Source organism: Alligator sinensis, unplaced genomic scaffold (genome assembly GCF_000455745.1).
Source record: "Alligator sinensis unplaced genomic scaffold, ASM45574v1 scaffold333_1, whole genome shotgun sequence".
Lineage (NCBI taxonomy): Eukaryota > Metazoa > Chordata > Crocodylia > Alligatoridae > Alligator > Alligator sinensis.
Window position 1 is genome coordinate 162,984 of NW_005842381.1, and position 22,491 is coordinate 185,474.

The 22,491-nt window shown below is 39.6% G+C and overlaps 1 protein-coding gene across 1 annotated transcript in view; it reads left to right on the forward strand.

Annotated features, from left to right (window-relative positions):
- LOC102387533 (protein diaphanous homolog 2-like) overlaps nucleotides 1-22,491 on the forward strand; it is a 455,665-nt gene that overhangs the window by 147,751 nt on the left and 285,423 nt on the right. The window contains exon 3 of the mRNA XM_006029471.3: nucleotides 11,403-11,527. Coding sequence (XP_006029533.2) covers nucleotides 11,403-11,527 — 125 coding nt within the window. The remainder of the gene's footprint in view (nucleotides 1-11,402; nucleotides 11,528-22,491) is intronic.

Consider the following 22,491-nt stretch of genomic DNA (forward strand, 5'->3'; position numbering starts at 1 on the left):
CCCTGCTGAGTCAGGTCAAGATGGCAAACCTGAAAAGCCACTAAAACTGTCTTTCAGGGGGGCCCTCAGCAAAACTCTATGACTCTTCTGTTTCCTGGTCTGAGCATGTGTTTCCTTTGAATTTGGACCTGCAACAAAATGTGGACCAGATTGTGTTGCACTGGGCATCAAGGGGGCACTCTGCAATGTGGAAGACACATGTCTAGTCCTCAATATGTAACCCTATGAAAGGAGTTGTGGTGGGGGGAGGGAGAGGATTACATTTCTGGTAAAATGGGTGTTTTATTACTGACAGATGTTTCATGCTCAGCCCCCTGGAGGGACCACACTTGCACTTTCATCCTTTGTTTTCATCTTTAGTCAAAAAAACAAACTAACTTGAGCGATAGTCTCAGAACTCTCCAGGACAACCTGTTTGTACTATGTGACCTGTTGGCAGCCACATAAATCTTTTACTTTAACATAGGCCTTGTCTCCCTGGATCAAGAAAAAGCCATTGAGCAGGGCAACCATGACTTCTTATTTTGGACTCTTGAAGTCTTTTGGGCCTGTCTTCGTGTGAAACATCCAGCTCCTATACCAGAACATTTCTAGCCTGAAGATTAATGGAGAGCTACGTGCCCTGTTCCCAGCCTGAAGGAGCATCTTGCAGGGTTGCTTTGTCTCTGGAATGCTTCAGGCCCTAACTATTGAGTCAATGCTTCGCCCACTGTGGCAGCACAAGAAGGGCATGGTCTTCCCATCAGCCCCAGCCGCTGTCCCTCCCCCACAGCAGCTAAGGTGATAACTCATGCCAATGACATAACTTTTTGTCAGTAGTGAGGGTGAGGTTCAATACCTGATTGAATGTCAGTGGACCTGATTGCCTCGCCTCCGCCCTTATCAACTGAACAAAAAGTGAGACATTTCTGCTGGGCACTTGAGCCATCACTCAGCCCCCAGACTTCCTAGAGGCTTGTGTTGATGTGATGTCTTCAAAGCTGTGGGCATTGTTCTAGGCCTGCCAGCCTATCTAGCCAAGAACTGGGAAAGCCTTGGTGAACAAGTTGAGGCACAACTACTGCAGTGCTGCTGGATCCTGCCCAGTCTCTTTTACCATGGCTGGGTCCTGGTTACTAACAAGCTGGCAGCTGCTACTCTGTGGCACAGGTGTATCATTTTGGACCTGCCAGTGACCCTGCCTGAAAGGCTTCAGAAGCTTCTCATGGACTTCTTCTGGAATGGGCACCACTGTTTTCAGTGGGTTGTCCTATGCTGGCCCACAAGTGAGGGAGATCAGGGGCTAAATGAGCTGGTGACCAGGGTGGCTGCCTTCTGCCCACAAACCCTTCAGTGTCTGTTCTTTGCTGGGGAACACCTCCTATGGCAATGGCTGACCTTTGCTTTCCTGTGTCGGGTAGGGGACCTCAACCTTGATCAGGAACTTTTCCTGTTGGATCCTTATCATCTCAGCTGGGATGCCTACTGCAGCCTGGCCCAGACTTGGCAGGCCTAGCTCCAAATGAGACAGAAAAACAGATGCCTGTGATTTCCAGAGCTGCTGTATGATCCCCTGTTCCATAGCTTGGTCTTGCAGCAGGGACACCGAGCTGAGCCTCCAGAAACTATTTTCCTTCTTTAGTCTGGTCACACACCATCAACCTGATGCACTTTTTCAACTCAGCTCAGTCTGCCTGGCTCTTGACCAACACCCTGGCTAACCAACTGGCCCTGCAGTTTGTCCATTCAGCTTTGTGCCTGTTGTCTGAAGTGAAAACTTCCCTCCCTGATGATACACTTGCCACCCTAGAAGACCACCTCTGCACACATCAAGCCCTTCCCAATGGCAGCTTTCTACATAGACACCCTCTATTGCTACCTGTTTTTCTGGCTGTGAACAGCAGTGAGAGTGGCAGACCTGGGATTCTGCTGTCCCTCCCTGTACCCAACAAGAGCAGTGGGATCTGCTTTGATAGCCTGTCTGGGAAGACACTGTACACCTGGACAGTCAAAGTGCATCATGCCCATGTCCTCATTGCCCATGCTGACATGACTGGAGGCAGCACTTAGTGGCATCAACAGCAGCGGAAGCCTGGCTGATCTGCTAAATACTGTACAAGTTACCCATCGCCAAGAGAACTAGTGACTTCCAGTAGTAGGTTCTGCATGGGGTGCTGGCCATTAGCAGTTTTGTTTGCTATGTACCTGGTGGTGTAAGGGGCCTGACCTTACTGCAAGGAAGAGGTAAAGAAGACTCGTTTCCACACCTTCCTGGACTGACCCTGGTTGCAACCACTCTGTGTTCCCCACAGCACCTTCTTTGGGACACACTGGACTTAGACTTCTCTGAGACTCTGTTTGCCTTCTTTATCCCCTACCAAATGGCCAAGAGAAGCATAATCTGCCTTTCCAGTTTCAAGCTGGGCCAGGCCAAGATGGCAATCCTGAAAAGCTGCAGAAACTGGCTGACATGGGCCATCTCTGATGATGCTCTCCAACTCTTCTGCTTTCTGGAGAAAGAGGGACAGCTGGTCCTAAATGTGTAACCCCATAAGGGGCACAGAGGAGGGTGTTTCAGTCTCCAAGCACATGGTGTTTTTTGTTGCCAGCAAGTATTTTGGGCTGGCACCTGGGAGAGCCAGAAACATTTGCACTTTCACCATTTGTTTTTAATATTTGTAAAATAAATAGTTCTAAAAAGTCTCTCTCCTCTCTTCCCTATTTTGCGTGTGACAGAAATTTGACCTCAGTTCATTGCAAACATAAATAGATCAAGTACTTTCCAGTAAAATGAGGGGTATTTTTATCTGTGTAGCATTTTGAATTGAATGCTTCTTAGGCACTTGCTGGGAAAGTACTATGAATGGAGATGGGGAAGAATCTTTTTAATAACAGCTAAACACTGAGTAGACTTAGTTACCTACTGTTTGGGCTCTGCAGTGCCTTGCTGAAATAGCAGATTCATTTGGTCTATTGCTCCTTGGGTTTACAGTTTATTAGCAGAGCTGAGAAGGAAATTTATGTACCTTAACATTACCTCTTATTGTCCCCGTCCAGCTGATTTTATTTTGTGAGGGAGTCCAGGTTATTTCTCCTTGGTTAGAAAGACAGATGTCATATGTCCTGTCCAATATAGGAAGGCCATAATGGTAGTGCTGCCCTTCTCAGGAGAACACATTATGCTATATCTTATATTTTTTAGTGATAAGTAAGATTGGCAGAATGTACATATATCTTTAAACTTTTCTTGTCATTCCCTATCTGTTTAAATAATCCTTTCACATTTGAATAATTGGAAAGATTTAGCTGAGACAGCTCATTTAAAGAACTATTACCTTTAAGAGTAGATCATGCTCATTAAAACCAAAATAGTTTGGATTAAAAACAGGAAGGGCCATCACTAAAATGTTCTCTGTTTCTAATGATCCTTTATAGTTATGCAAATGCTAAGTAAACCAGCTAATTTACCTCAAAATGTCCTTTTTTTTCTTTAGGAAAGAGCAAAGTAGCTATTGATATCGTTTTCTCTTTTTCCCCATGCCCATTAATTGCATTTTAAAACAAAGCCTTCCAAAGCTTGGTAAGGAAAAGGTTAGACAATCCATTTAAGGATGCTTTCATGCCTTAATAACAATCTCTGTATTTAAGCTGTCTCTGTATTTAACCTCAACCTACAAGGTTTCCATCATAGACTGGAAGTACTTTTTCATGGTACTTTGTACATTGGTTTCAATAAGAAATAGAACTTGGGATCTGAATTATAATATAGTAATTTGACCAAGAAATAAAAAAGCAAATTAAAATAAACACAAAAGTAAAGGTGAATGTTAAGATAGAGAGTGAAGACCTCTGATACCCATTCAACGTTTTAAGAATCAATATTGCATTATAAGTCATTTCCATTTATTTTGATGTTTTGATAGGTATATTCCCAGTCCCAGACATTCAAAAATCAGTAGATAAGCCGTCAAACAATCATACAATAGGCTTTAAAATCATAAGATTTTTTTTTGTTGTGTCATTCTGGCTAGGGACAGAAATTGCACATAAACTTATATAAGTATACGTGATCAGAAACCGGTTCAGATCTGTAACACAACAGAAGTTCAATACACATAAACCACTTTCAAAATGGCGAAAACCAGTTTAAAATAAATCTGAGTGGATGTAGTATCAGACTTAACTGAGTTAGGTTAAATTGGTTTATTGAACTTCTGTCCCAGATCCCCAGGTTCTCTTTTTGTGTGCATGCATGTGTGTGTTTAAAGTAGATTAGAGTTAGGCTTTTGTGCTTTTTTTCTCCTCTGCAAATATGAGCATCAGAAACTTCCTTAAAAATCTAAGTTGAGGTTCTTACATAGCAAAATCCCTTCAGAATCTAGAGATTTTAGAAATTACCAGAATTGGAGGTCTAACAAGTGCTGAAATTGTTGGTTAGTGAATATCTCTCTATTGATTTCTTTAATCATTGTTATTAAAAATTATTGTATTTTCTCATTTTTATGACACAGTAAGAAATGGTGTAATAAAAGAAAGCATAATGTGTGATTTTAACTTTATCAAAATGTATGACCTATTCCTTGGCCAATTGCTACTGACAGGGGCTATGGTGAAGTAACTGCTTGACTCGTGGATTGAAAATAAAGATGAATGTATGTGAAAACTTAAATTAGTAGTTTTAGTTGGAATCAAATTATTAGCTAGCTCAAGTTTTATTTTTCTTTGATCAGGTGTCTCTATCAGGTTATGAAAATAACCCACCCAATTAATATTGGCACCAATTAATTGCCCCATTAATAGCTTCAGCAGAGAAGTCAGTTTTGAATGAGCATTTAGACTGAAGTACCCTTTGCTTTTAACATTTTGACCTTTTCAGCCACAAGAGATACATATTGATAATATGTATGGAATCTGTATTATTGCTTTATGTTCTTTATTTGCTCTTTAGATGGATCAAGAATTTCAGTCTAAAGGTATGTGCAGTCTAGTCATAACTTCAACCTGCTGTGTGTCAATAATGACCAAAAGATTTTGTCTTTGGGTAATCATCTTGGAAGTAGTAATCTAGCAGCAAAAACTCTGTATTTCAAGATCAAAAAAGAGTCACCTAGTTCTACTTTGTCAATGTTTCTGTAAAGATTAAGAATGGGAAGTAAAACATTATATGTTGAAATTTTGCTGGTTAAGAGGCTCATGTTTCAATTAGCACTTCACTGAGCAGAATATGAGAGAGTACAAATATATTCTTGAAAAGAGGATGTAATGCTAGGCTTCTGAAATAAATATTCAGGTATATAGTGTAATTAGGAATGTGCTAAGACTTGTACTAAGGGAAGGAAAATGAAATGGCACCAAGATGTGCATAATGTAAATGAGCAGATGCAGACTATTCATTCAAGAACACTTTCCGACTTTATGGAGTGAAGAGTGGATTGCACACCGGCAGCACTTGTTACAAAAATGTGTTCTAATACTGGTTTTTCTGCTATACAGGAAAAGTTTTAGAGGCCTTCATACATGGCCTTCCTATTCAAGGCAAATCAATACTCTTACATAATGCCCAATGTCAAATAATTCTAGACTATTTCTTTGCAGTTTAAATTGTGTTTAAGTGCAAATAGTTAAGTGGATATTTTATTTAATTGCTCAGTCCTGTCATTGACTGCTGAGACTGCATTTGTAAGTGCTAATTTTTGGTGTTTTATATTGGGAGTTCCAGCATCAGGAGTTTAACATATGAAAATAAAAATGCTTAGATGACTGCTCTATTGTCCGAATACTGGAACATGTAGATTTTATAATACAAATATGGATTTTGATCTTGTACTTGTTGCATTCTGTATGAGAGTTACCAGATTTTTAAATACCTTCTTTGTGGTTTCTTCTTCTTTAAATATCTTTTTCATGTGGTTTATTACTATCAATACTATTGTAATTCAACCAATACCAATTTGTAGAAATAACACTCTTCAGACTTTGGTAATTGTACCAGAATTTTCCCTGGCCAGTTGTTGTTTTTTTTAAGATCCAAACATTTATTTGGCAGCATTATCATACTATAATGTAAAACAAAGTTACTTACAGTTAGGTACATACTAAGTCCTTGTTATTTTGGATTAGTATTAGAGGTTTTCTTTTTATCAATCAATCAATGGATCTAATCTCAAGAATGACACATTGAAAACATTCCACAGATGACAAATAACTTGAAAGAAAACACAGAAAAAGCTATCTTGGCAAACCTGAGAGGATTCCTTTCATATGAAGTATAATAGAGCAAAATTGAATGTGGAAGTATAGAGGACTATTTTATGTGCAGACACTGGCAGACTGAGAAATGAACTAATGTAAGTTGTACTTCCTTGTGACTGACAGTCAGCTTGAGAGTACTGATAGAAAAGTGGTTCAGTCTTACCCACACATTGATGACAAAGTCCACCTGTTCAAGGAAATTGTATTGCTTGTGTAGAGTATTTTGCCTTAATTATGACAAAACAAACTTTACTAGTCCAACACTTTTCAGGAATCATAACAAATTTCTCATTAGTTCTGCTCCTTGCTCCCCCTTCTGTTTATGCATCTTATCCAATGACTTTTAATGCAAGAGCATTTAATGCAAGAGCATCCCTTCAGAGCAGGGACTAGAACCCAGGATTTTCCCTTCATCCTCCTCTCCTCCATCCTGTTATAGTGGCTCTCCTTGCTGTACTTACAAACCCATTCTTGCTTTCTTTCTCTGTGTATACATGTTGCACATGTTTCTGAGCAGTGGGCCACCTTCAACAGGAACCTTGCTGGTTAGACTCCCTTGAGAGGTGAAAAATGCAGTAGGTTTAAACCCCTTCAGAGTGAGGAAAGTCTGAAACCCAAGTCACATTTCCTGATCAAGTTCCTTAGCTTTTAGGCTTTTTATATGAAGTCACCATCACCCTGTCTCTTTGTTTCTCAGCCTACATTTTTAATGCAACTGTCTGAGTACTGAATTCAATGTTGTCAGTCATTATTTTAATTGTATAGTACAATCTGTTTTTCATCTTGCTGTTACATCTTTATCCAGGAGCTGAGGTTTAAAATATTGCCAAACATAGAAACAAAATTCAGTCTGCATATAGAATATGAGGGTTGCACTTGTTTACTAATGATTAAGTAACCATTTTATCAGTAGTAGGCAGTTTTCTTGCTTACACGCTTGAAGTTTTTAGGAGCCTTTGGCAAAGTAAGTACTCATTTGTGTTTTGGGGTTTGTTTTCTATTTTTAGGCATATCCACTTATTTGATGATACTTTCTTTTTCAAGGTCTGGCTTCATTAATTTCTTTACAAATACATCCCAGTAATCCAGACTTTCAAGGATTTTATATGAACTCTCATATATCTTAACTATTACAATTAATTTGTTCCATCCTTTAATGGAACTTGGGCATTTACCATGTGGGAAGTAAAACTATTCCATATAGCCCTCTCATGTCCTGGTTTAGACTGACAGTCAGCTTGGACTTGTATCTGAACTGTTTTCCACCAAAAAAATTGTGTCCCCTTTTTCATTTAATTAATCACAGCAGCCCATAATGCTTGTCATTGTTTGCAGCATTTGTCTTCATACTTTTAAATTTCAGACACAAAAGTAAGCAACCATTCTTACGAAGCAGTTATACATCTATTTTTTCAAATTGTTGAAAACAGTTAAACTTTATTATCTGTTATAAAGTTGCCAATTTACTTACCAGCTACTATTCTCTCTTTACCAACCAAATAACCATGTGCATTCTTTTAATTTATTTTTTCAATTCTAGCACATTTTACTTCCATGCTGTTTATCTCCCTATCCAAATTCCTGACAAATATGTATTTATTATTTTAATTCAAACAAGTTTTTCAGTTCAAGCACCAATATTGATGCTCCTTTTCAGGACCAGTACCCTAAAAACGATAAAAGTAATAGAGCTGTAAGCAGTTCGATTCTATATTGTGCCGGCCACTCCAGTAGTTGTTTTTATGTTTATCCTGTACTACCTTGATAGTGACTTTAAGGAATATATACATGGGCACAGCATTCAACTTAGATGATGTGAATAGTAAGGTTCATTGTAAGGACTAGGCCTGCTTTTGTTGGCTGAATCTTTCACTCACCTGGTATATTTTCAGTTAATTAACCTATTATGTTAAAGGAGCTAAAGAAGTTAAATAAAATAACTGTATTAGAATGTGGTATTTACTTCATTTTCCAAACATATATGTGTCAATTTAAATTGATAGTAATAACCACATTAATTTCAGTAGATTTATACCAGTGTAAAATGGGTCCTGATAAAAGAATCAAGGCTCTATGTATAGTGAAGTGACAGCTGCATCAGTTTCACTATCTCTGTATTCACAGCCTGCGTATATAATTTTGTGAGTGGTTAATTCACTCTGGTTAAATATATATATGTGTTGTATGCCTGTGTGGAATTACCCCCTGTGCTTTTGTGAATGGTCAAGTGTCGCTGTTCTTCGTTCTTTCCCTCACTTCTTCCCTCTCTGAATTCATGAGCAGGAGAAGGGGGAACAGCAGTAGCAGTGCACAGCCCCAGGTCTCCAGAGCTGAGTGTCCTTACTGGGTGCTCCTCTCCTGCTTTTCCCTGCTGATATATTCAGGTAGGGGAAGTAAAAAGGAGGAGAGGGAACAGTAGCAGTGCTCATCCCATGCTCTGGAGCTCCTTGAAAGCAGGACTTTGGTACAGACCCATCACCAATCAGCTGGTGAGGTCATAAGGGTTTGTGGTACATGAGGAGCTCCGAGTAGGAGCTCTGTTGACATGCCAGTGAACTCCCTGCACATGCAGTGCACAGAAAAAAAAGGTGTGTGTCTGCAGTCCTGCACCCCCTCTGGGTCCACCCCTCACAGTGAGATACCATGAGAGAGACTAAATAGACAACAGATATCTGTCTTGGAGGCAACTATGTGCAGGGCAACTATAAAAAAAAAACAGTAGTTTGCCTCTCAGAAGTCTCCTTGAAAAATGGTAAAACACATAGTTCCAGACATTTAGATTGTAATATTGAGGAATAATCTGACTGTGAAGCCACATCAAATGTTACTTATTTTTTATGGAAATGGAGATTGACGTTGGAAAATCTGTTGTTTTGATTCCACACCATGTTTCTGGAACAGTGAGTGATGCACATCAAAAGGAAGAGCATGGTTCTAAATTGGTTCTCTAACCTTCTAGATAAGCTATTAATGATTATTACCGAGCCAAAATTGCCTGTTATGCGTTATGAGAGAAATTTTAAAAGGAGGCTTTATGGAAAAACCTGCCTTATTGTTTGTTTCTGTTTGTGTTTTAGAAGAAGTTTGGGTTTTTCTTGGAAACTTTTGACCAATGCCCTTCATACTCCAACTTCATTTTTATGTTGTCATGAAGTGAATTTTTTTTTTTCTTCCTTTGATATCACATTGCACATCTTGGACATTGTGATGTCACACATTCTGCATTCTACCCACATGAAGTAGGGGAATGAAGCCTCTTGCTTCATTGTATCTCATTAAATAGCAGGCATTCTAAGACAAATTATGAATGACTGTTAGATCAGTTAAGGTTCAAGATATTTCAAAGCTTCTCCAATAAAAGCCTAGTTGCTGGTTGCCATTTCCAAACAAATGAAGAATTCAATTTGTATGAGCTGATGTATATTAATTTTGTTTTCCTGTTTCTTGTGTTTGAGTTTTGTCCTCTCATCATCTGTACTCAGCCAGGAAACATTTATACATAGATTCATAGATTATAGAGTCCGAAGGGACCCAGTGGATCATCGTGTCCAACCCCCTGCTCCTGGCAGGAAAGAGGCCCGAGGACAGACAACCCCAGCCAGGTGATTGTCAAGCCTCCTCTTTAAGACCTCCAAGTTAGGTGGTAGCACCACCTCTCTTGGAAGCCCATTCCAGACTCTGGCTACCCTTATTGTAAACAATTTCTTCCTAATGTCTAACCTAAATCTACTCTCTGCTAGTTTGCACCCATTATTCCTAGTTACTCCCTGGGGCGCTCTGGTAAACAGTGCATCCCCAGTTCCCTGCTGTCCTCCCCTGATAAATTTATAGGCAGCTACAAGGTCACCCCTCAGCCGGCTTTTGTATAGGCCGAAGAGATCTAGATCTCTCAAACTCTTCTCGTAGGGTCTTTCACGGAGACCACTAATCATGCGAGGGGCCCTCCTCTGAACCCTTTCCAGATCCTCCGTGTCCCTCTTGAAGTGCGGTGCCCAAAACTGGACACAGTACTCCAACTGCAGCCTGACTGATGCTGCATAGAGAGGGAGCATCACCTCCCTCGATCTGTTGGTCATATATTTCAAGGTTTGATAGTTCTGGTGCTCTCCAAGGATGTGTCATCCCCTTCAAGTTATCCCCTTGAACTTTAGGCCTTTAATATCCTAGTGTACTCTGCAGGCTTCCCTGTCTACCTGGAAACAGGTATCAGATGCCCAAGCTACAGATCCAGATTAGGCCTAATGGGTTGGCTCGTGTCCCTAGGGACCACACCACCCCAACCCCAAAATACTCCCTCCTTCCCTCACAGCTGTCATGTTGGCAGAGAACAAACCCAGAAAATTGTCATCTTAGATAGTGGCAGGCATGCATATATTTTATAGCAAGTAAAACAAAAAATAAAAGTCTAAAGTTATCTGGCTGGAAGAAGTGAAAAATAAGTATGGAATGCTAAAGTATTTTGAACATGGTACTTAAGATAGCTAGTTAGTGTTCTAAGTGGAAAAGTGGAAACAAAGAAAGTATAAAGAATTTAAAAGGTAATTAAAGCCACAGTGAATACAGTGTTAACAGGCATGCTGAGATACTATGGTGAAGTGTATGGGTTTTTTTTTCCTTTTCTTTTACTGTTTTACCATATGTTCTATTCTTGTATTTGTTTAATGTATCAACAACACCCATATTTTTTTAGATTTTAGGAGCTAAGAAATTTCACAGATGTTGGTTTATAGAAATAGTGTATTTCATGAAAGGAAAATATTTAATCTCTTTTCTATAATTTTTCCTTAAATCACTAGTGTAGCCAAGTACATGTATTCATAAGATAAAATGTCTTTGAAACTTAGTTTCTCCTTAATCTTCAGATTAGATTTAAAAGAATAAAATATTACAATTTCTGTCAATAAATTTAAATCGAAATGGATTCATTTGAACTAATGACTGAATAAAATGGTCACACTCCCACATTAAACATGATGATTTGGTATATTATATTACATTATATGCACTCACTTATTTTATGGTGGGGAAAATGTTTATGATTAGTAATTCAGAAAAAATGAATCTGTTTCATGGACTTATTCTCTTTGCCTCAGCAATACTTTACTAATACCTTTTCCCCTTTAAATCAGAATCTGGTACATTTTTCTGATCTGTTGTACCATTTATCTTAGTTTCAGCTCAGTGTCTCAAGAGCAGCCTTGATACGATGGAACATCAGATCCAGCGTCTAGAAAGTGACATTGAGAAGTTTCCTAAAACAGAAGATGCACACGATAAGTTTGTGGAAAAGATAAGCATATCCTTTTTGGTGCTGCTTCTTTGATAATCTCAATGTTCTCTGCCTTGTTAAATATTTAAAATGCTTGAAATTAACAGTTTGAAATATCTGTTCTCTGTGTTTACTCTTTTACACAAGGAAAAGCAAATCAATTGTTTTAGTGTTAAAAACATAGTGGTGCACGGTGGGTCTCCAGTGCCCGGGGACCAATGCCTACATTTGCACCCCCCCGGGATGATCTGAGCAGGGCACAGTGTCCCCTCTCCCGCCCCATGGCACTTCCACCCCCCCTCCCTCCCAGGCAGTCATGCAAACAGGCAGAGATTGATGCTTACTTCCAGGCCCTTCACCTGGAGAAGGAAGCCACAGAGACCAGGTAGAAAAGTGGGCCTGAACGAGATGCCCATACCGATAGCAGGTGGACATTGGTGACATCAGGAATGAAGCCACATGTCTATCAGTTGTCCCACCAATAACCCTGCACAACAGCTACGAAGCCCTCACACCATTGATGAAAGGTGCATCTATATGGGATCAGCTGACCCCAGCAAGTAAACAACGTAGGGTGATAGTTGTAGAAGACCCCTTGCTGCAGGGCACAGAAGGAGCCATTTGTTATTCAGCCCCCTTTGCTCAAGATGTCTGTTGCCTTCCACGACCCAGGATCAGAGATGTTATGGCAAGGATCCCTAAACTGCTCCACCCTACTGACAACTGCCCTGTGCTCCTTGTCCACTTGGGCACCAATGATGCAGCAAGAAGTAGCCCTGGGAGGATCATGGGAAGCTCAGGTGAATCAGGAGGATCATGGGAAGCTCAGGACCTAGAAGCACAAGTGGCTTTCTCAATTCTCCTAGTCAGAGGCCGTGGCTGTCAGAGGGAGGAGTGCATCAAGGAGGTCAACCACAGGCTTAGGAGATGGTGTCACTGTTTGGGCTTTGGATACCTCGACCTTAGCACGCAGTTTAGCTACAGCAGTCTACATGCAAGGGAAGGTATTCATCTCACAGGCAGAGGGGAGAAGTTCTTCACCACAAGAGTCACCAACTTGTTGAGGAGGGCTTTAAATTAGGCACATCTGGGAAGAAGGTTTCAGTGCTGTGCACAAATCCTCTAGCCACAATGACACACAGGAAGGTGTTCAAGCAGTGAAAGTCCAGATAAGTACTGACATATTGAGACACAGATGGTGTGACAGAAAAGCTAAGGCAACTAGGAGAGAGCTTAGATGTCTTTATGGGAATGCCAGAAGCATGGGAAATAAACAGGAGGAACTAGCACTCCTTCTGGTGGATGAGGAATTCAATCTGATTGGGTTGACAGACAGATGGCACACATGGTTGGGCAGTGAATATTGAGGGGTATAGGCTTTATCAGAAGGATTGGGTTGGGAAGAAGGGAGAAGGTGTGGCTCTCTGTGAAAGAGTGGTACCCCTCCATGCAGGTCAGGTTTGATAGCGGGGAGAAGTCCCTCGAGACCCTCTGGGTCAAGCTACAAGGGAGTTCAGGAGAGGAACACCTGAGGGTGGGAGTCTACTACAGGCCTCCCTCCCAAGACAAGGAGTGCAGTTAGGTATTCTCTGGAGAGCTGATTGAGGCAGCAGGAACTAGAGACATGATTGTCCCGGGTGACTTCAACTGCCATGACATCTGTTGGGAGGACCACTCAGCCACCTCCGGCAGGCCAGCCAACTTCTTGGCCACGATAAACGATCCGTTTCTGACACAGGTTGTGGAAGGGCCTACTAGGGGTAAGGCCACTATAGATCTAGTGCTGACCACGGGAGAGGATGTCATAGGTGACCTGTGGATTAGTGGTACTCTGGACGACAGCGATCATGACCTGATGAGGTTCACCATCCACCATAAGAATGGGAAACCAGTCAGCAGAACAGAAATCCTAGACTTCAGGGAGGAAGATTTTGGCAAACCCAAGAGGCTAATTGGTGAGGCCCTCTACAACCAGCAACTGGATGATTTGGGAGTCCAGCAACCATGGTGCTTCCTTAAGGAGGCAATTCTCAAGGGTAAAAAACATGTTATCCCCACATGGACAAAAAGCAGAAAAGGAGCCAAGAAACCTGCTTGGCTCAACAGGGATATTAGGGAGCTATGGAAAAAGAAAGAGGAAGCATATAAGCAATGGAAGAATGGCTAACCAACCAGAGAAAAATACACCTGTATCACCAGGGTCTATAGATACAAAACATGAAAATCTAAGGCAGGCATGGAAATCAAGCTGCCAACTGGTATAAAAAAAAACAACAAAAAGTCCTTCTACAGATACATAGGAAGCAAGAAATAATCAGGATCCACTGTGGAACCCCTACTGAATACTTGGGGGCAGCCCACAGTCGGTGCCCGCAAAAAGGCAGAACTCTTAAATACATACTTTACATTGGTATTCCTGAAATCAAATGGGGGCCATTCACCTGACTGGAGGCCCAGGGAACATTGGGAAGACAACAGATTACATGTAATCAGTCCTGAACAAGTGAGGGATCTCCTGCAACACTTGGACATTTTCCAAGTCTGCTAGGCCAGACGACCTGCACCTGAGAGTCCTGAAGGAACTGGCTGAGCTTATACCAGCACCGCTGGCCAGTTGTTTGAAGAGTTGTGGAACTTGGGAGTGGTCCTGGATGACTGGAAGAGGGCCAGTGTGGTGCCTGTCTTTAAGAAAGGGAAGAAGGGATGGCCCTGCAAACTACAGACCGGTCAGCCTGGCTTCAGTCCTGGGTAAAGTCTTTGAAAACTTTGTTAAGGAGACCATCAATCACAAGCTGGTAACCCACAGGATGTTAAGAAGCAACCAGCATGGCTTTGTTGAGAGTAGATCATGCCTGACAAACCTAGTGTCCTTCTACAACCAGGAAACTAGCCATCTGGATGAGGGACATGAGGTTGATGTCTAAACTTCAGCAAAGCCTTTGATTCCATCTCCCACAAGATTCTCTCAAGCAAACTGGAGGGTACTGGGCTGGACCAATCTACAAGTGAGATGGGTGGGCAAGTGGTTTATAGGCTGCTCCCAGAGGGTTGTAGTCAATGGGAATGCCTCATCCTGGAGGGCCATCTCCAGGGATGTCCCTCAGGGATCGGTGCTTGGACCTGTGCTCTTTAATATATTTATTAATGATTCAGACTAGGGGGTGGAAAGCTCAGTGATCAAGTTTGCAGATGATACCACGTTGTGGGGAAATGCAGGCATATCAGAGGATAGGGTAAAGATCCAGGATGACCTTGACAGACTGGATTCATGCGTGAAACAGAATCAGATGAAGTTTAACAGGGAGAAGTGCAAGGTCCTTCATCTGGGTAAGAAGAACCCTCATCATAACTACATGATGGGTGGTGGTCCACCCACCATTCGGCGTTAGTGAGGCCTCAGCTGGAGTACTCCATCCAGTTCTGGGCACCGCACTTCAAGAAGGATATGGATAAGCTTGAGAGGGTACAAAGAAGGGCCATCCGTATTTTCACAGGCATGGAGGATAGGCCCTATGAGGAGAGACTCCGGAAACTGGGCATGTTCAGTCTGAATAAGAGAAGACTGAGTGGTGACTTGATAGCCGCTTACAAGTATGTCAGGGGTGAGCATCAAGATCTATGGGAGCAAGTCTTCAGGAAGGCACTTGAAGGGAGGACGAGGATGAGGACCAATGGGCATAAGCTAATAGACAGTAAATTCAGGCTAGACATAAGGAAAAAAATTCTCTCTAAGGGTCGCCAGAATCTGGAACACGATCCCAGCAGAGGCGGTACAGTCACCATCCTTGGAGATGTTCAAGATAATTGAGGCTGGACATGCACTTTGTTGAGCTCATCTGAGCTCAATAACTTCCTGCCTATGGTTGGGGGGAGGACTTGATCTTACAGGTCCCTTCCGGTTCTATGATTCTATGTTGACTTATCAAGTAAATATAGACTATTAGCAGTTTCTTTGTCAGTATTGAAAGTAGTTATGCATACCGTGATAGATATGAATATATATCCTGAACTGAAGATTGCTTTATTATCTATCTCTCTAAGGAAAAAATGTAGTATACTCTTTGTCTAGTAATAAGTAAAATCAACAGAAATAAGTCTAAAGGTTTAAACTCTCGTTTCCTGTTTAGAAATCTTCACATATCAATTTCAACCTTTGCTCAAGAATATAGAAGTGTAAATACAATCCATACCCAAATACAGAAATCTGGGGGTTTTTTTCATTTTTTTTAAGCAAATGTTTAGTATAAGGTAAATATTCCTGACTCATGAGCCATGTGCATGTGTGTCTGTGTATATGTATGGGGGGGAGGGGAGTGTGCACGCATGCACACACACAAATTTGTTTTGAATATTCAGCTTCCTCTTATAGAAAAGAGGGAGGGTATGCACATGTTTAAGAATGGGATAAAATTAATTTGAATTTGGAGGAATCTACTCAGCACGACTGCTGGATTTATGTAAAGCAGAGTGATTCTTCTAACCAGTATACATGTATGCTGTGTTTTAAGGTAGTTGCATGTAGTCAGCCTGAAGAGATAAAATAATAAAAATGCACTCCCAGCAATACTGTCTCTACATATGCATGTTTGTATGCACGTTCCTTTAAGACCACACAAAAGTAGATCAGCTAATTTACAGTCAAATATAATGTTCCTCTACCTTTCTTTATTGATGTTTATATTAATTGCCTCCTGACCAATTCACTTGAATGCTTCATAAATAAACTACTGTGAATGTAGCCAAAAAAACATAAATGGTCCCAAAGTATCTTGAATAAAGTCCCCAAGCTTCATTCTATACCAGGGGTCGGCAATATTTTTGGACAATGTGCCGAAAACACCTGCCAACTTGGCTTGTAAGACATTGGTGTGCCAGGGTGGACGGTGGGGGAGCAGCAAGGGGCCTGATCCTTATTGTGACAGTGCAGCCTCAGCCCCCTCCCTGCCTTCTGCCTCAAGGTCCGTGTGCCAAGCAAAATGCCTTCATGTGCCACTCTCTGGCACCCGTGCTGGGGGTTGCCTACTCCTGTCCTATACTTCCATCTGTTCTCCCATTTCTCCTGCCTTAGTCACAATCCAGGGTTGTTTGTTCTCTATTTTGCTGATTCATTTAAATTGTCATTGTCTATACCTAGGTAGTTATCTGCCTCCTATTGTCTAGCAGCTATTTGGTTTCGACCACCTGACAGATTGCCTGCAATCCTTAAGGTTAGATGGCTATTCCTTCTTGTTAGGAAAATCTTTCAGCTTATCTTGGTTTGTTTGGGTTTTTATTTTTTGGGGGGGGAGGGGGAGGTTGTTTTTCATTTGATTTTGATCTTAGTGATAACTATTTACTTCTCCAACATCACAGCTACTTGCTAAGGACTGCTGATCAAATTCCTTCATATTAATAAAAGAGTACTTTTTGACCTGACAGTGTTGATTTTGCAGAACCCTTCCCTTTCATTGTCTGAGCAAATGCTCATGCTCTTGTTTATGGTAATCAAATTACACGTCTGAAATAGTTCACCTGGGCAATGGTGATTACATTGGTGTAACGAGTAGAGACAGATGTTACAAGTTTTAAAAAAGATATATTTTTATTATAACATTGCTTCTGACGTTTTTGTGCTGGCCAAATATTTAGGATTTTACCTATCTTTTGTTGGAAGTAAGGGCTGAAAGCAGGTGTTAAAAGGTAAGACTTTTTTTTCTTCTTTTTAATATGTTTCTTTGTGCTGGCCACATTTACAGACTATGACCACTTTTCACTAAAAACAGGGCTGTGAAATACAGTTAACAAAACTGCTTCACTTCACTGCACATCATGTTTCTGAAGTCACAGCAGGATGCGTCATTTGTAGATCTTCATAATTAAAAGAGGCATATTGGATTGTAGATGGCTGGCAGCTTTTATAATAACATAACACTGAACAAAATTGATGACTTGACAAAATAGATAAGCCTATTAAAAATAAATAAGTAAACTGCTTCTGTCTCAGGAATTACTGTTTTCCGTAATTAAGAGATTGCCTGATAAATAGAGTTTATTGGGAAACCCATCTCCCCTAACATCAAATTATAGCACATGATCACATTTTCAGCATCTTATCACCATTGAATGAGCCTTTTTTTCTTACACGCACATACATACAAAGCATTTTTGATTAAAATTGAAAATACTGCAGCTGAATAGCGAGAGGGGAAAAAGGTCTTTCAGCCTCCTGTGTGTGCTACTTCTGTTTCCATTTGCTTAGCATGGAAATTTTTGGTTGCTATTGGCATATGCTCAGATTAGAAAGTTACGGAAGTTCAGGGAGAGCAAGTTCAACGTGATCTCATAACTGCTTGAGTATTTCAGAAAAAAAGGAGACAAAAATGTCAAAACATTAATCATTATGAGCAGAGAGAGCTCTGGGATGCGCTGCCACAAATATACCGTAATTAAAGGTATTGTTCCCTTTCCCCCTTTATGCCAATAACATAGGCAAACCACTTGCTGAAGTTGTAGATAGATTTTTCTTCAGAGGATGCTAAAGAAATATTGCATGGCATACTAAGGTAGGAGGTCAGTTAAAAGAATATTCTATTCCCAGAAGTGAAGCAAATGTTATAATAAGAATTTCACCCAGTTTTAGTGTACTATTAAAAATGTGTTAGGTTATTTAATAGGTTATAAAAGATGAAAAATGAATGTAAATTTTACTTACAAAATTGAATTAATTTATATTCTTGCTGTTCTTGCTCTCCTTTCAATCAATCTGATTTGAATTTCAGTTAACTTGTTTGTTTGTTTTTTCCTGTATGGCAAGACTATAGATACTTTCAGTGATTAGCATTTCATTGAACCATCACGTGAGTAATTACAACATAAAACATCATTAGCGATTACACACAGGCAGAGATGGGGGAAGACAACAGTAGTACAGTAGTCTACAAACAGTTCAAAGAAAGTGAATATGTTGCAGGCAAAACCTAATCACATAAACACTAAGTGGATTAGGACTTCAAAATTAAGCTTATTGAGTAGAAGTTATGTAGTTATTTTGCTTGCATTGTGATAACTTGATACACATTTTGAACATCTATTAACACATTTTGTTGGTAAAAACCTGTGAGAAATTATGTGGCCACATTAGTCAAAGAATGCAAATTTTAATGAAGAACTGGCTGCAGCTAATTCATAGGGATGAATTGATAACACAGTTAAATTTAGTTGTAAATTAGATTAACTTTAGAACTCTGCTCAGATTCTTTTGGACTAGTTTCCTACTCATATCAATGCAATTTTGTGTTTGGGGGCATATAATTTTTCTCCCTTTGTAATTCATAAATTTCAGGTAAAAATAGTACTAAAAGCACTCCAGGAAATGTAGCCTTGGGTTGATTATTATCTTTCCCAAGTGGTTAATCATTGATTGGTCTTTATATGTATGGCAAGCTTTTTACTTGAAGTACTGATGTCTGATATAGCTGCCAAGGTTTACAAGGAGCAGGTGCCAAGTTTAGAGGCAAACAGATTTAGGCTATCCCACAGTGAGGAGTTTACCTTCATAAATCATAGTTTAAAAGGCCGAAAAGGATTATTATAATCTAATTTCATGCTTAGTGCATTCCAAACTGCTTCTCCAATAATATAATTGTAGAGTTTGTATCTTCTGTGTAACCAATAGCATGTCTTATAAAAAAAAATAGAAGGTAGAGTAGATTTACACCTTATATACCTTATAAAGCAGAGGTGCAAAAGCTTCTATAAGCAACTACTTACTTCATGAGATGTTGCTGAAAGATTATGCATCTCTGATTTAATTAGTCTATACAGTACAAATCTACCCTACCTTGTGCTTGACTTCAAGCTAACTCAGCTAACCGCTTCTGTCTGCTTAAAAATATATATATGCAACCTTGATTTAAAGGATTCAGTTGATGGAGAATCCAATTCTAACTTGTTTCAATTATTAATTATTGACTTAATTAAAATGTGTACCTATTTTTAGTCTGAATTTGTCTGGTTTCACCTGCCTTTAGATCCCATTGTACCTATATTCCCTAAGTTAAACATCTGTCTGCTGGCAGAAATTGCTTCCTCATGTAGTACTTGTAAGCTGTGCTCAAGTTGCCACCTAAATTTCTCATATAAAGTAAGTAGGCTGAGTTTCTTTTGTCTTTTACTGCAAAGTTAGCAAAAGTCTTGTCCATGGGGGTTACAACTTGGATCAGGTGTCTTCCAAAGCTGTCTATCAGAGTAACATTGAAAAGGAGAATGCTGCAGCCTTCCTTTTTTGATGGTCAGTCATCCTAACATTTCTAGAACCTCCCTGAATTTCTCTAATATCTATTTAATATAATATTTTTCTCATGTCTAATAGCTTTTAAATATTTTTGTTGAAGTTCACATACATCAGGGTTAAAAGTGGGAGAAAGATATTCATCAGTTGTTACAAATGCGTGACTGAAGACAGTTGTTCACAGCACTAGCTAAAAATACAGCATATGTTTACTTCATGATGATAGCATGTTGGTAAAAATAAGATAGATGCATTTATTTAAGACAATACTGTGCAGTGCAGCCAAAAACAGAGATAAGTCCTACAATTTCAGGATCCATAATTTACCCTTTTTGTAATTTTTTGAGCAGTGAAGATTTGTCATTCCTTCCTTCCTTCCTACAACAAAGTAAGCACTGTAATATATAAATTAGTTTTTGTTTTTGTTTTTTTAAATGGGGTGCCACTCAATTCACAGAAGGTATGGAGGGGTATCTCAAGTCCTGTGACAGGTGCCTCAAATCCAGAAAGTTTGAGAACCACTGTTCTAGATGATTGACAAAGTCTCTTGCTTAGGGACACTGAGTAATCATCCCATCAAGAGCCTGGTGATAAAAGCTGTAGTTGATAGAGATAAGACTGGCAGGACTCACCGGGTGAAATCCTTGTTGCAGCTGTTACATCAGGAAGGAGTTTAGCACCATCTGACATCAGATCTAGATGCTGGAACACAGAAGGGCTTCTGCTTCATAATTATTCTAGCCAGTGCTAGGAATATTTTCTTCATGGGCATGTTCATCCTGTTGAAAGGAGATACACTCATTCACTGAGTCTGTCCCCAGGTAAAAGAAAGAAATAATTAAACATTCACACACAAAAATCAGACTGGGACTTTTGTTCATAAAGAAGCAACAGAACTATGATTTCTAGCACTTATGCTTGATTTCTTAATCTTCTTATCTTCCATTAAAGCAACCTTTTACAAATTACCTTTGCCCCCTACAAAGAAAATAAAAAAGTATAAACATTTTTGTATAGAAGAATATTCTATAAAACATTAATTCTAAACATTAACACAACTTACTAACTACAAGTAATAGTTATATTCAGTGTGTAGACTGTCCAGGTTGGCCTGGGTCTCTCATTTTGGAGATGTGAACTCAGCCTTATTACCAGGAATAGTCTTCTATCTTTTTTCCACTGTACTAACACAGCTTAATGAAATAAATATAGCGGGATTGGAGTGTTGTTGTACTATGACGGTCCAGGGGAGGCAAGTTTTGTGATATCTTTTACTGAACTATACTTAGGAAAGATGTTGTACAAGATTTCAGGCACAAAGTGCCCTTCTTTGGGTGACACAGGTGGGAAAGGCACTTCTGTTTACCTTGGTTGGAATAGCATCATAGGTTTAGCCATGGTTCTACACCATGTTGTTTATTTCTTGAGATGAGTCGGTACCAGTATCTGATTGTCACTATATAATATTTCTGAGAAGTTGATTAGTATGGACAGTTTCATTCAAGGCCAAGGGCAGTGGCCCTGTACCTCCAAGTATCAGCCTTAAATGTGTTGCTTATAAGATGAGGTGTAAAGCATTTTTTTAGATAGGTATTTTCATAAAAGATAGACTGGAGTTCTGAAGTTCATTTTAAAGGTGTCTTTTAAACATTATAGTCACTTTATATCATACAATGACATAGGAATTTATTTTTGTAATCCATTGTCTTTTTCTTGAGTTTTCATTTGTCTTAATTTTTATATATTTTTTTCACTGTAGTATTCCTTCCACCACTCCAACTCCCCCAACCCTTATTTTTAGTGACTTAATGAGGAGCATTATATATATTGTTCTCCTGTGGCCTTATTTTCATCATATGGAGCACTTATAACTCCAGCTGAAGTTGGTGGGATCTTAGAAAATCTGGCTTAAATGATAAAACAGAATGTAGGTAATTGATCTCCAGTGTTAATTAGAATTAGTCATTGCAGTTTTAGCAAGAAGTAGAAGCAGGGCTTTCTATAGTTCAAGGAGGGGGGCTGAAATGATTTTAAAATGTCATTTTTAATAAGCAGCTGTTCTTTGATCTGTGCTTCATATGACATCTTTCCTATTTACCTTCATGACCTAATCATAAAACAGAATACATGGCTAGATCCGTTTTCCATGGCCAGAATTTCAATTATAGTTTACCATCTGGTCTTCCAGTATTCTTCTTGCCTTTCTTCTTAAGCACCTACACCTGTACCTCTTTTCCTGGAAATGGCCTATATGCATGCAATATGGGGAAGTCTAGCTCAGTGATTTTGGAAAAGTAATTTCAGACTTTATGAACTGGACTTTGACCCCCTATTTTATTTCCCTCTTTATGCAGTTAATTAAAGCATTTTAAAATGAAAACTGTCTGCATTCTCTTTCTGTGTGTTACAGATGGATGGTTATTCTTCATTGCAGTTCTGCCAAAGTATAACTATTTGTCCACATGGGGATTGAGAACTATATTAAAATGTATGCGGCTGTAACTTTGCATACTATTAAAAAGTAAAAAGAGAGAAAAAAAGTAGAGCAATTTATTTCACTAGGAGCACTGGAATATTGAATTGAGAGAACCAGACTCCACAGAACCTATAAATTGGCTTTAAATTACAACTATAAAAATTTCTTAAAGCAGGTTAGCCCCTTGAGTAGTCCTTGAAAAAGCAGATGTAAGTTTTGAGCCATCAGACGAGGACATAAGGGAAA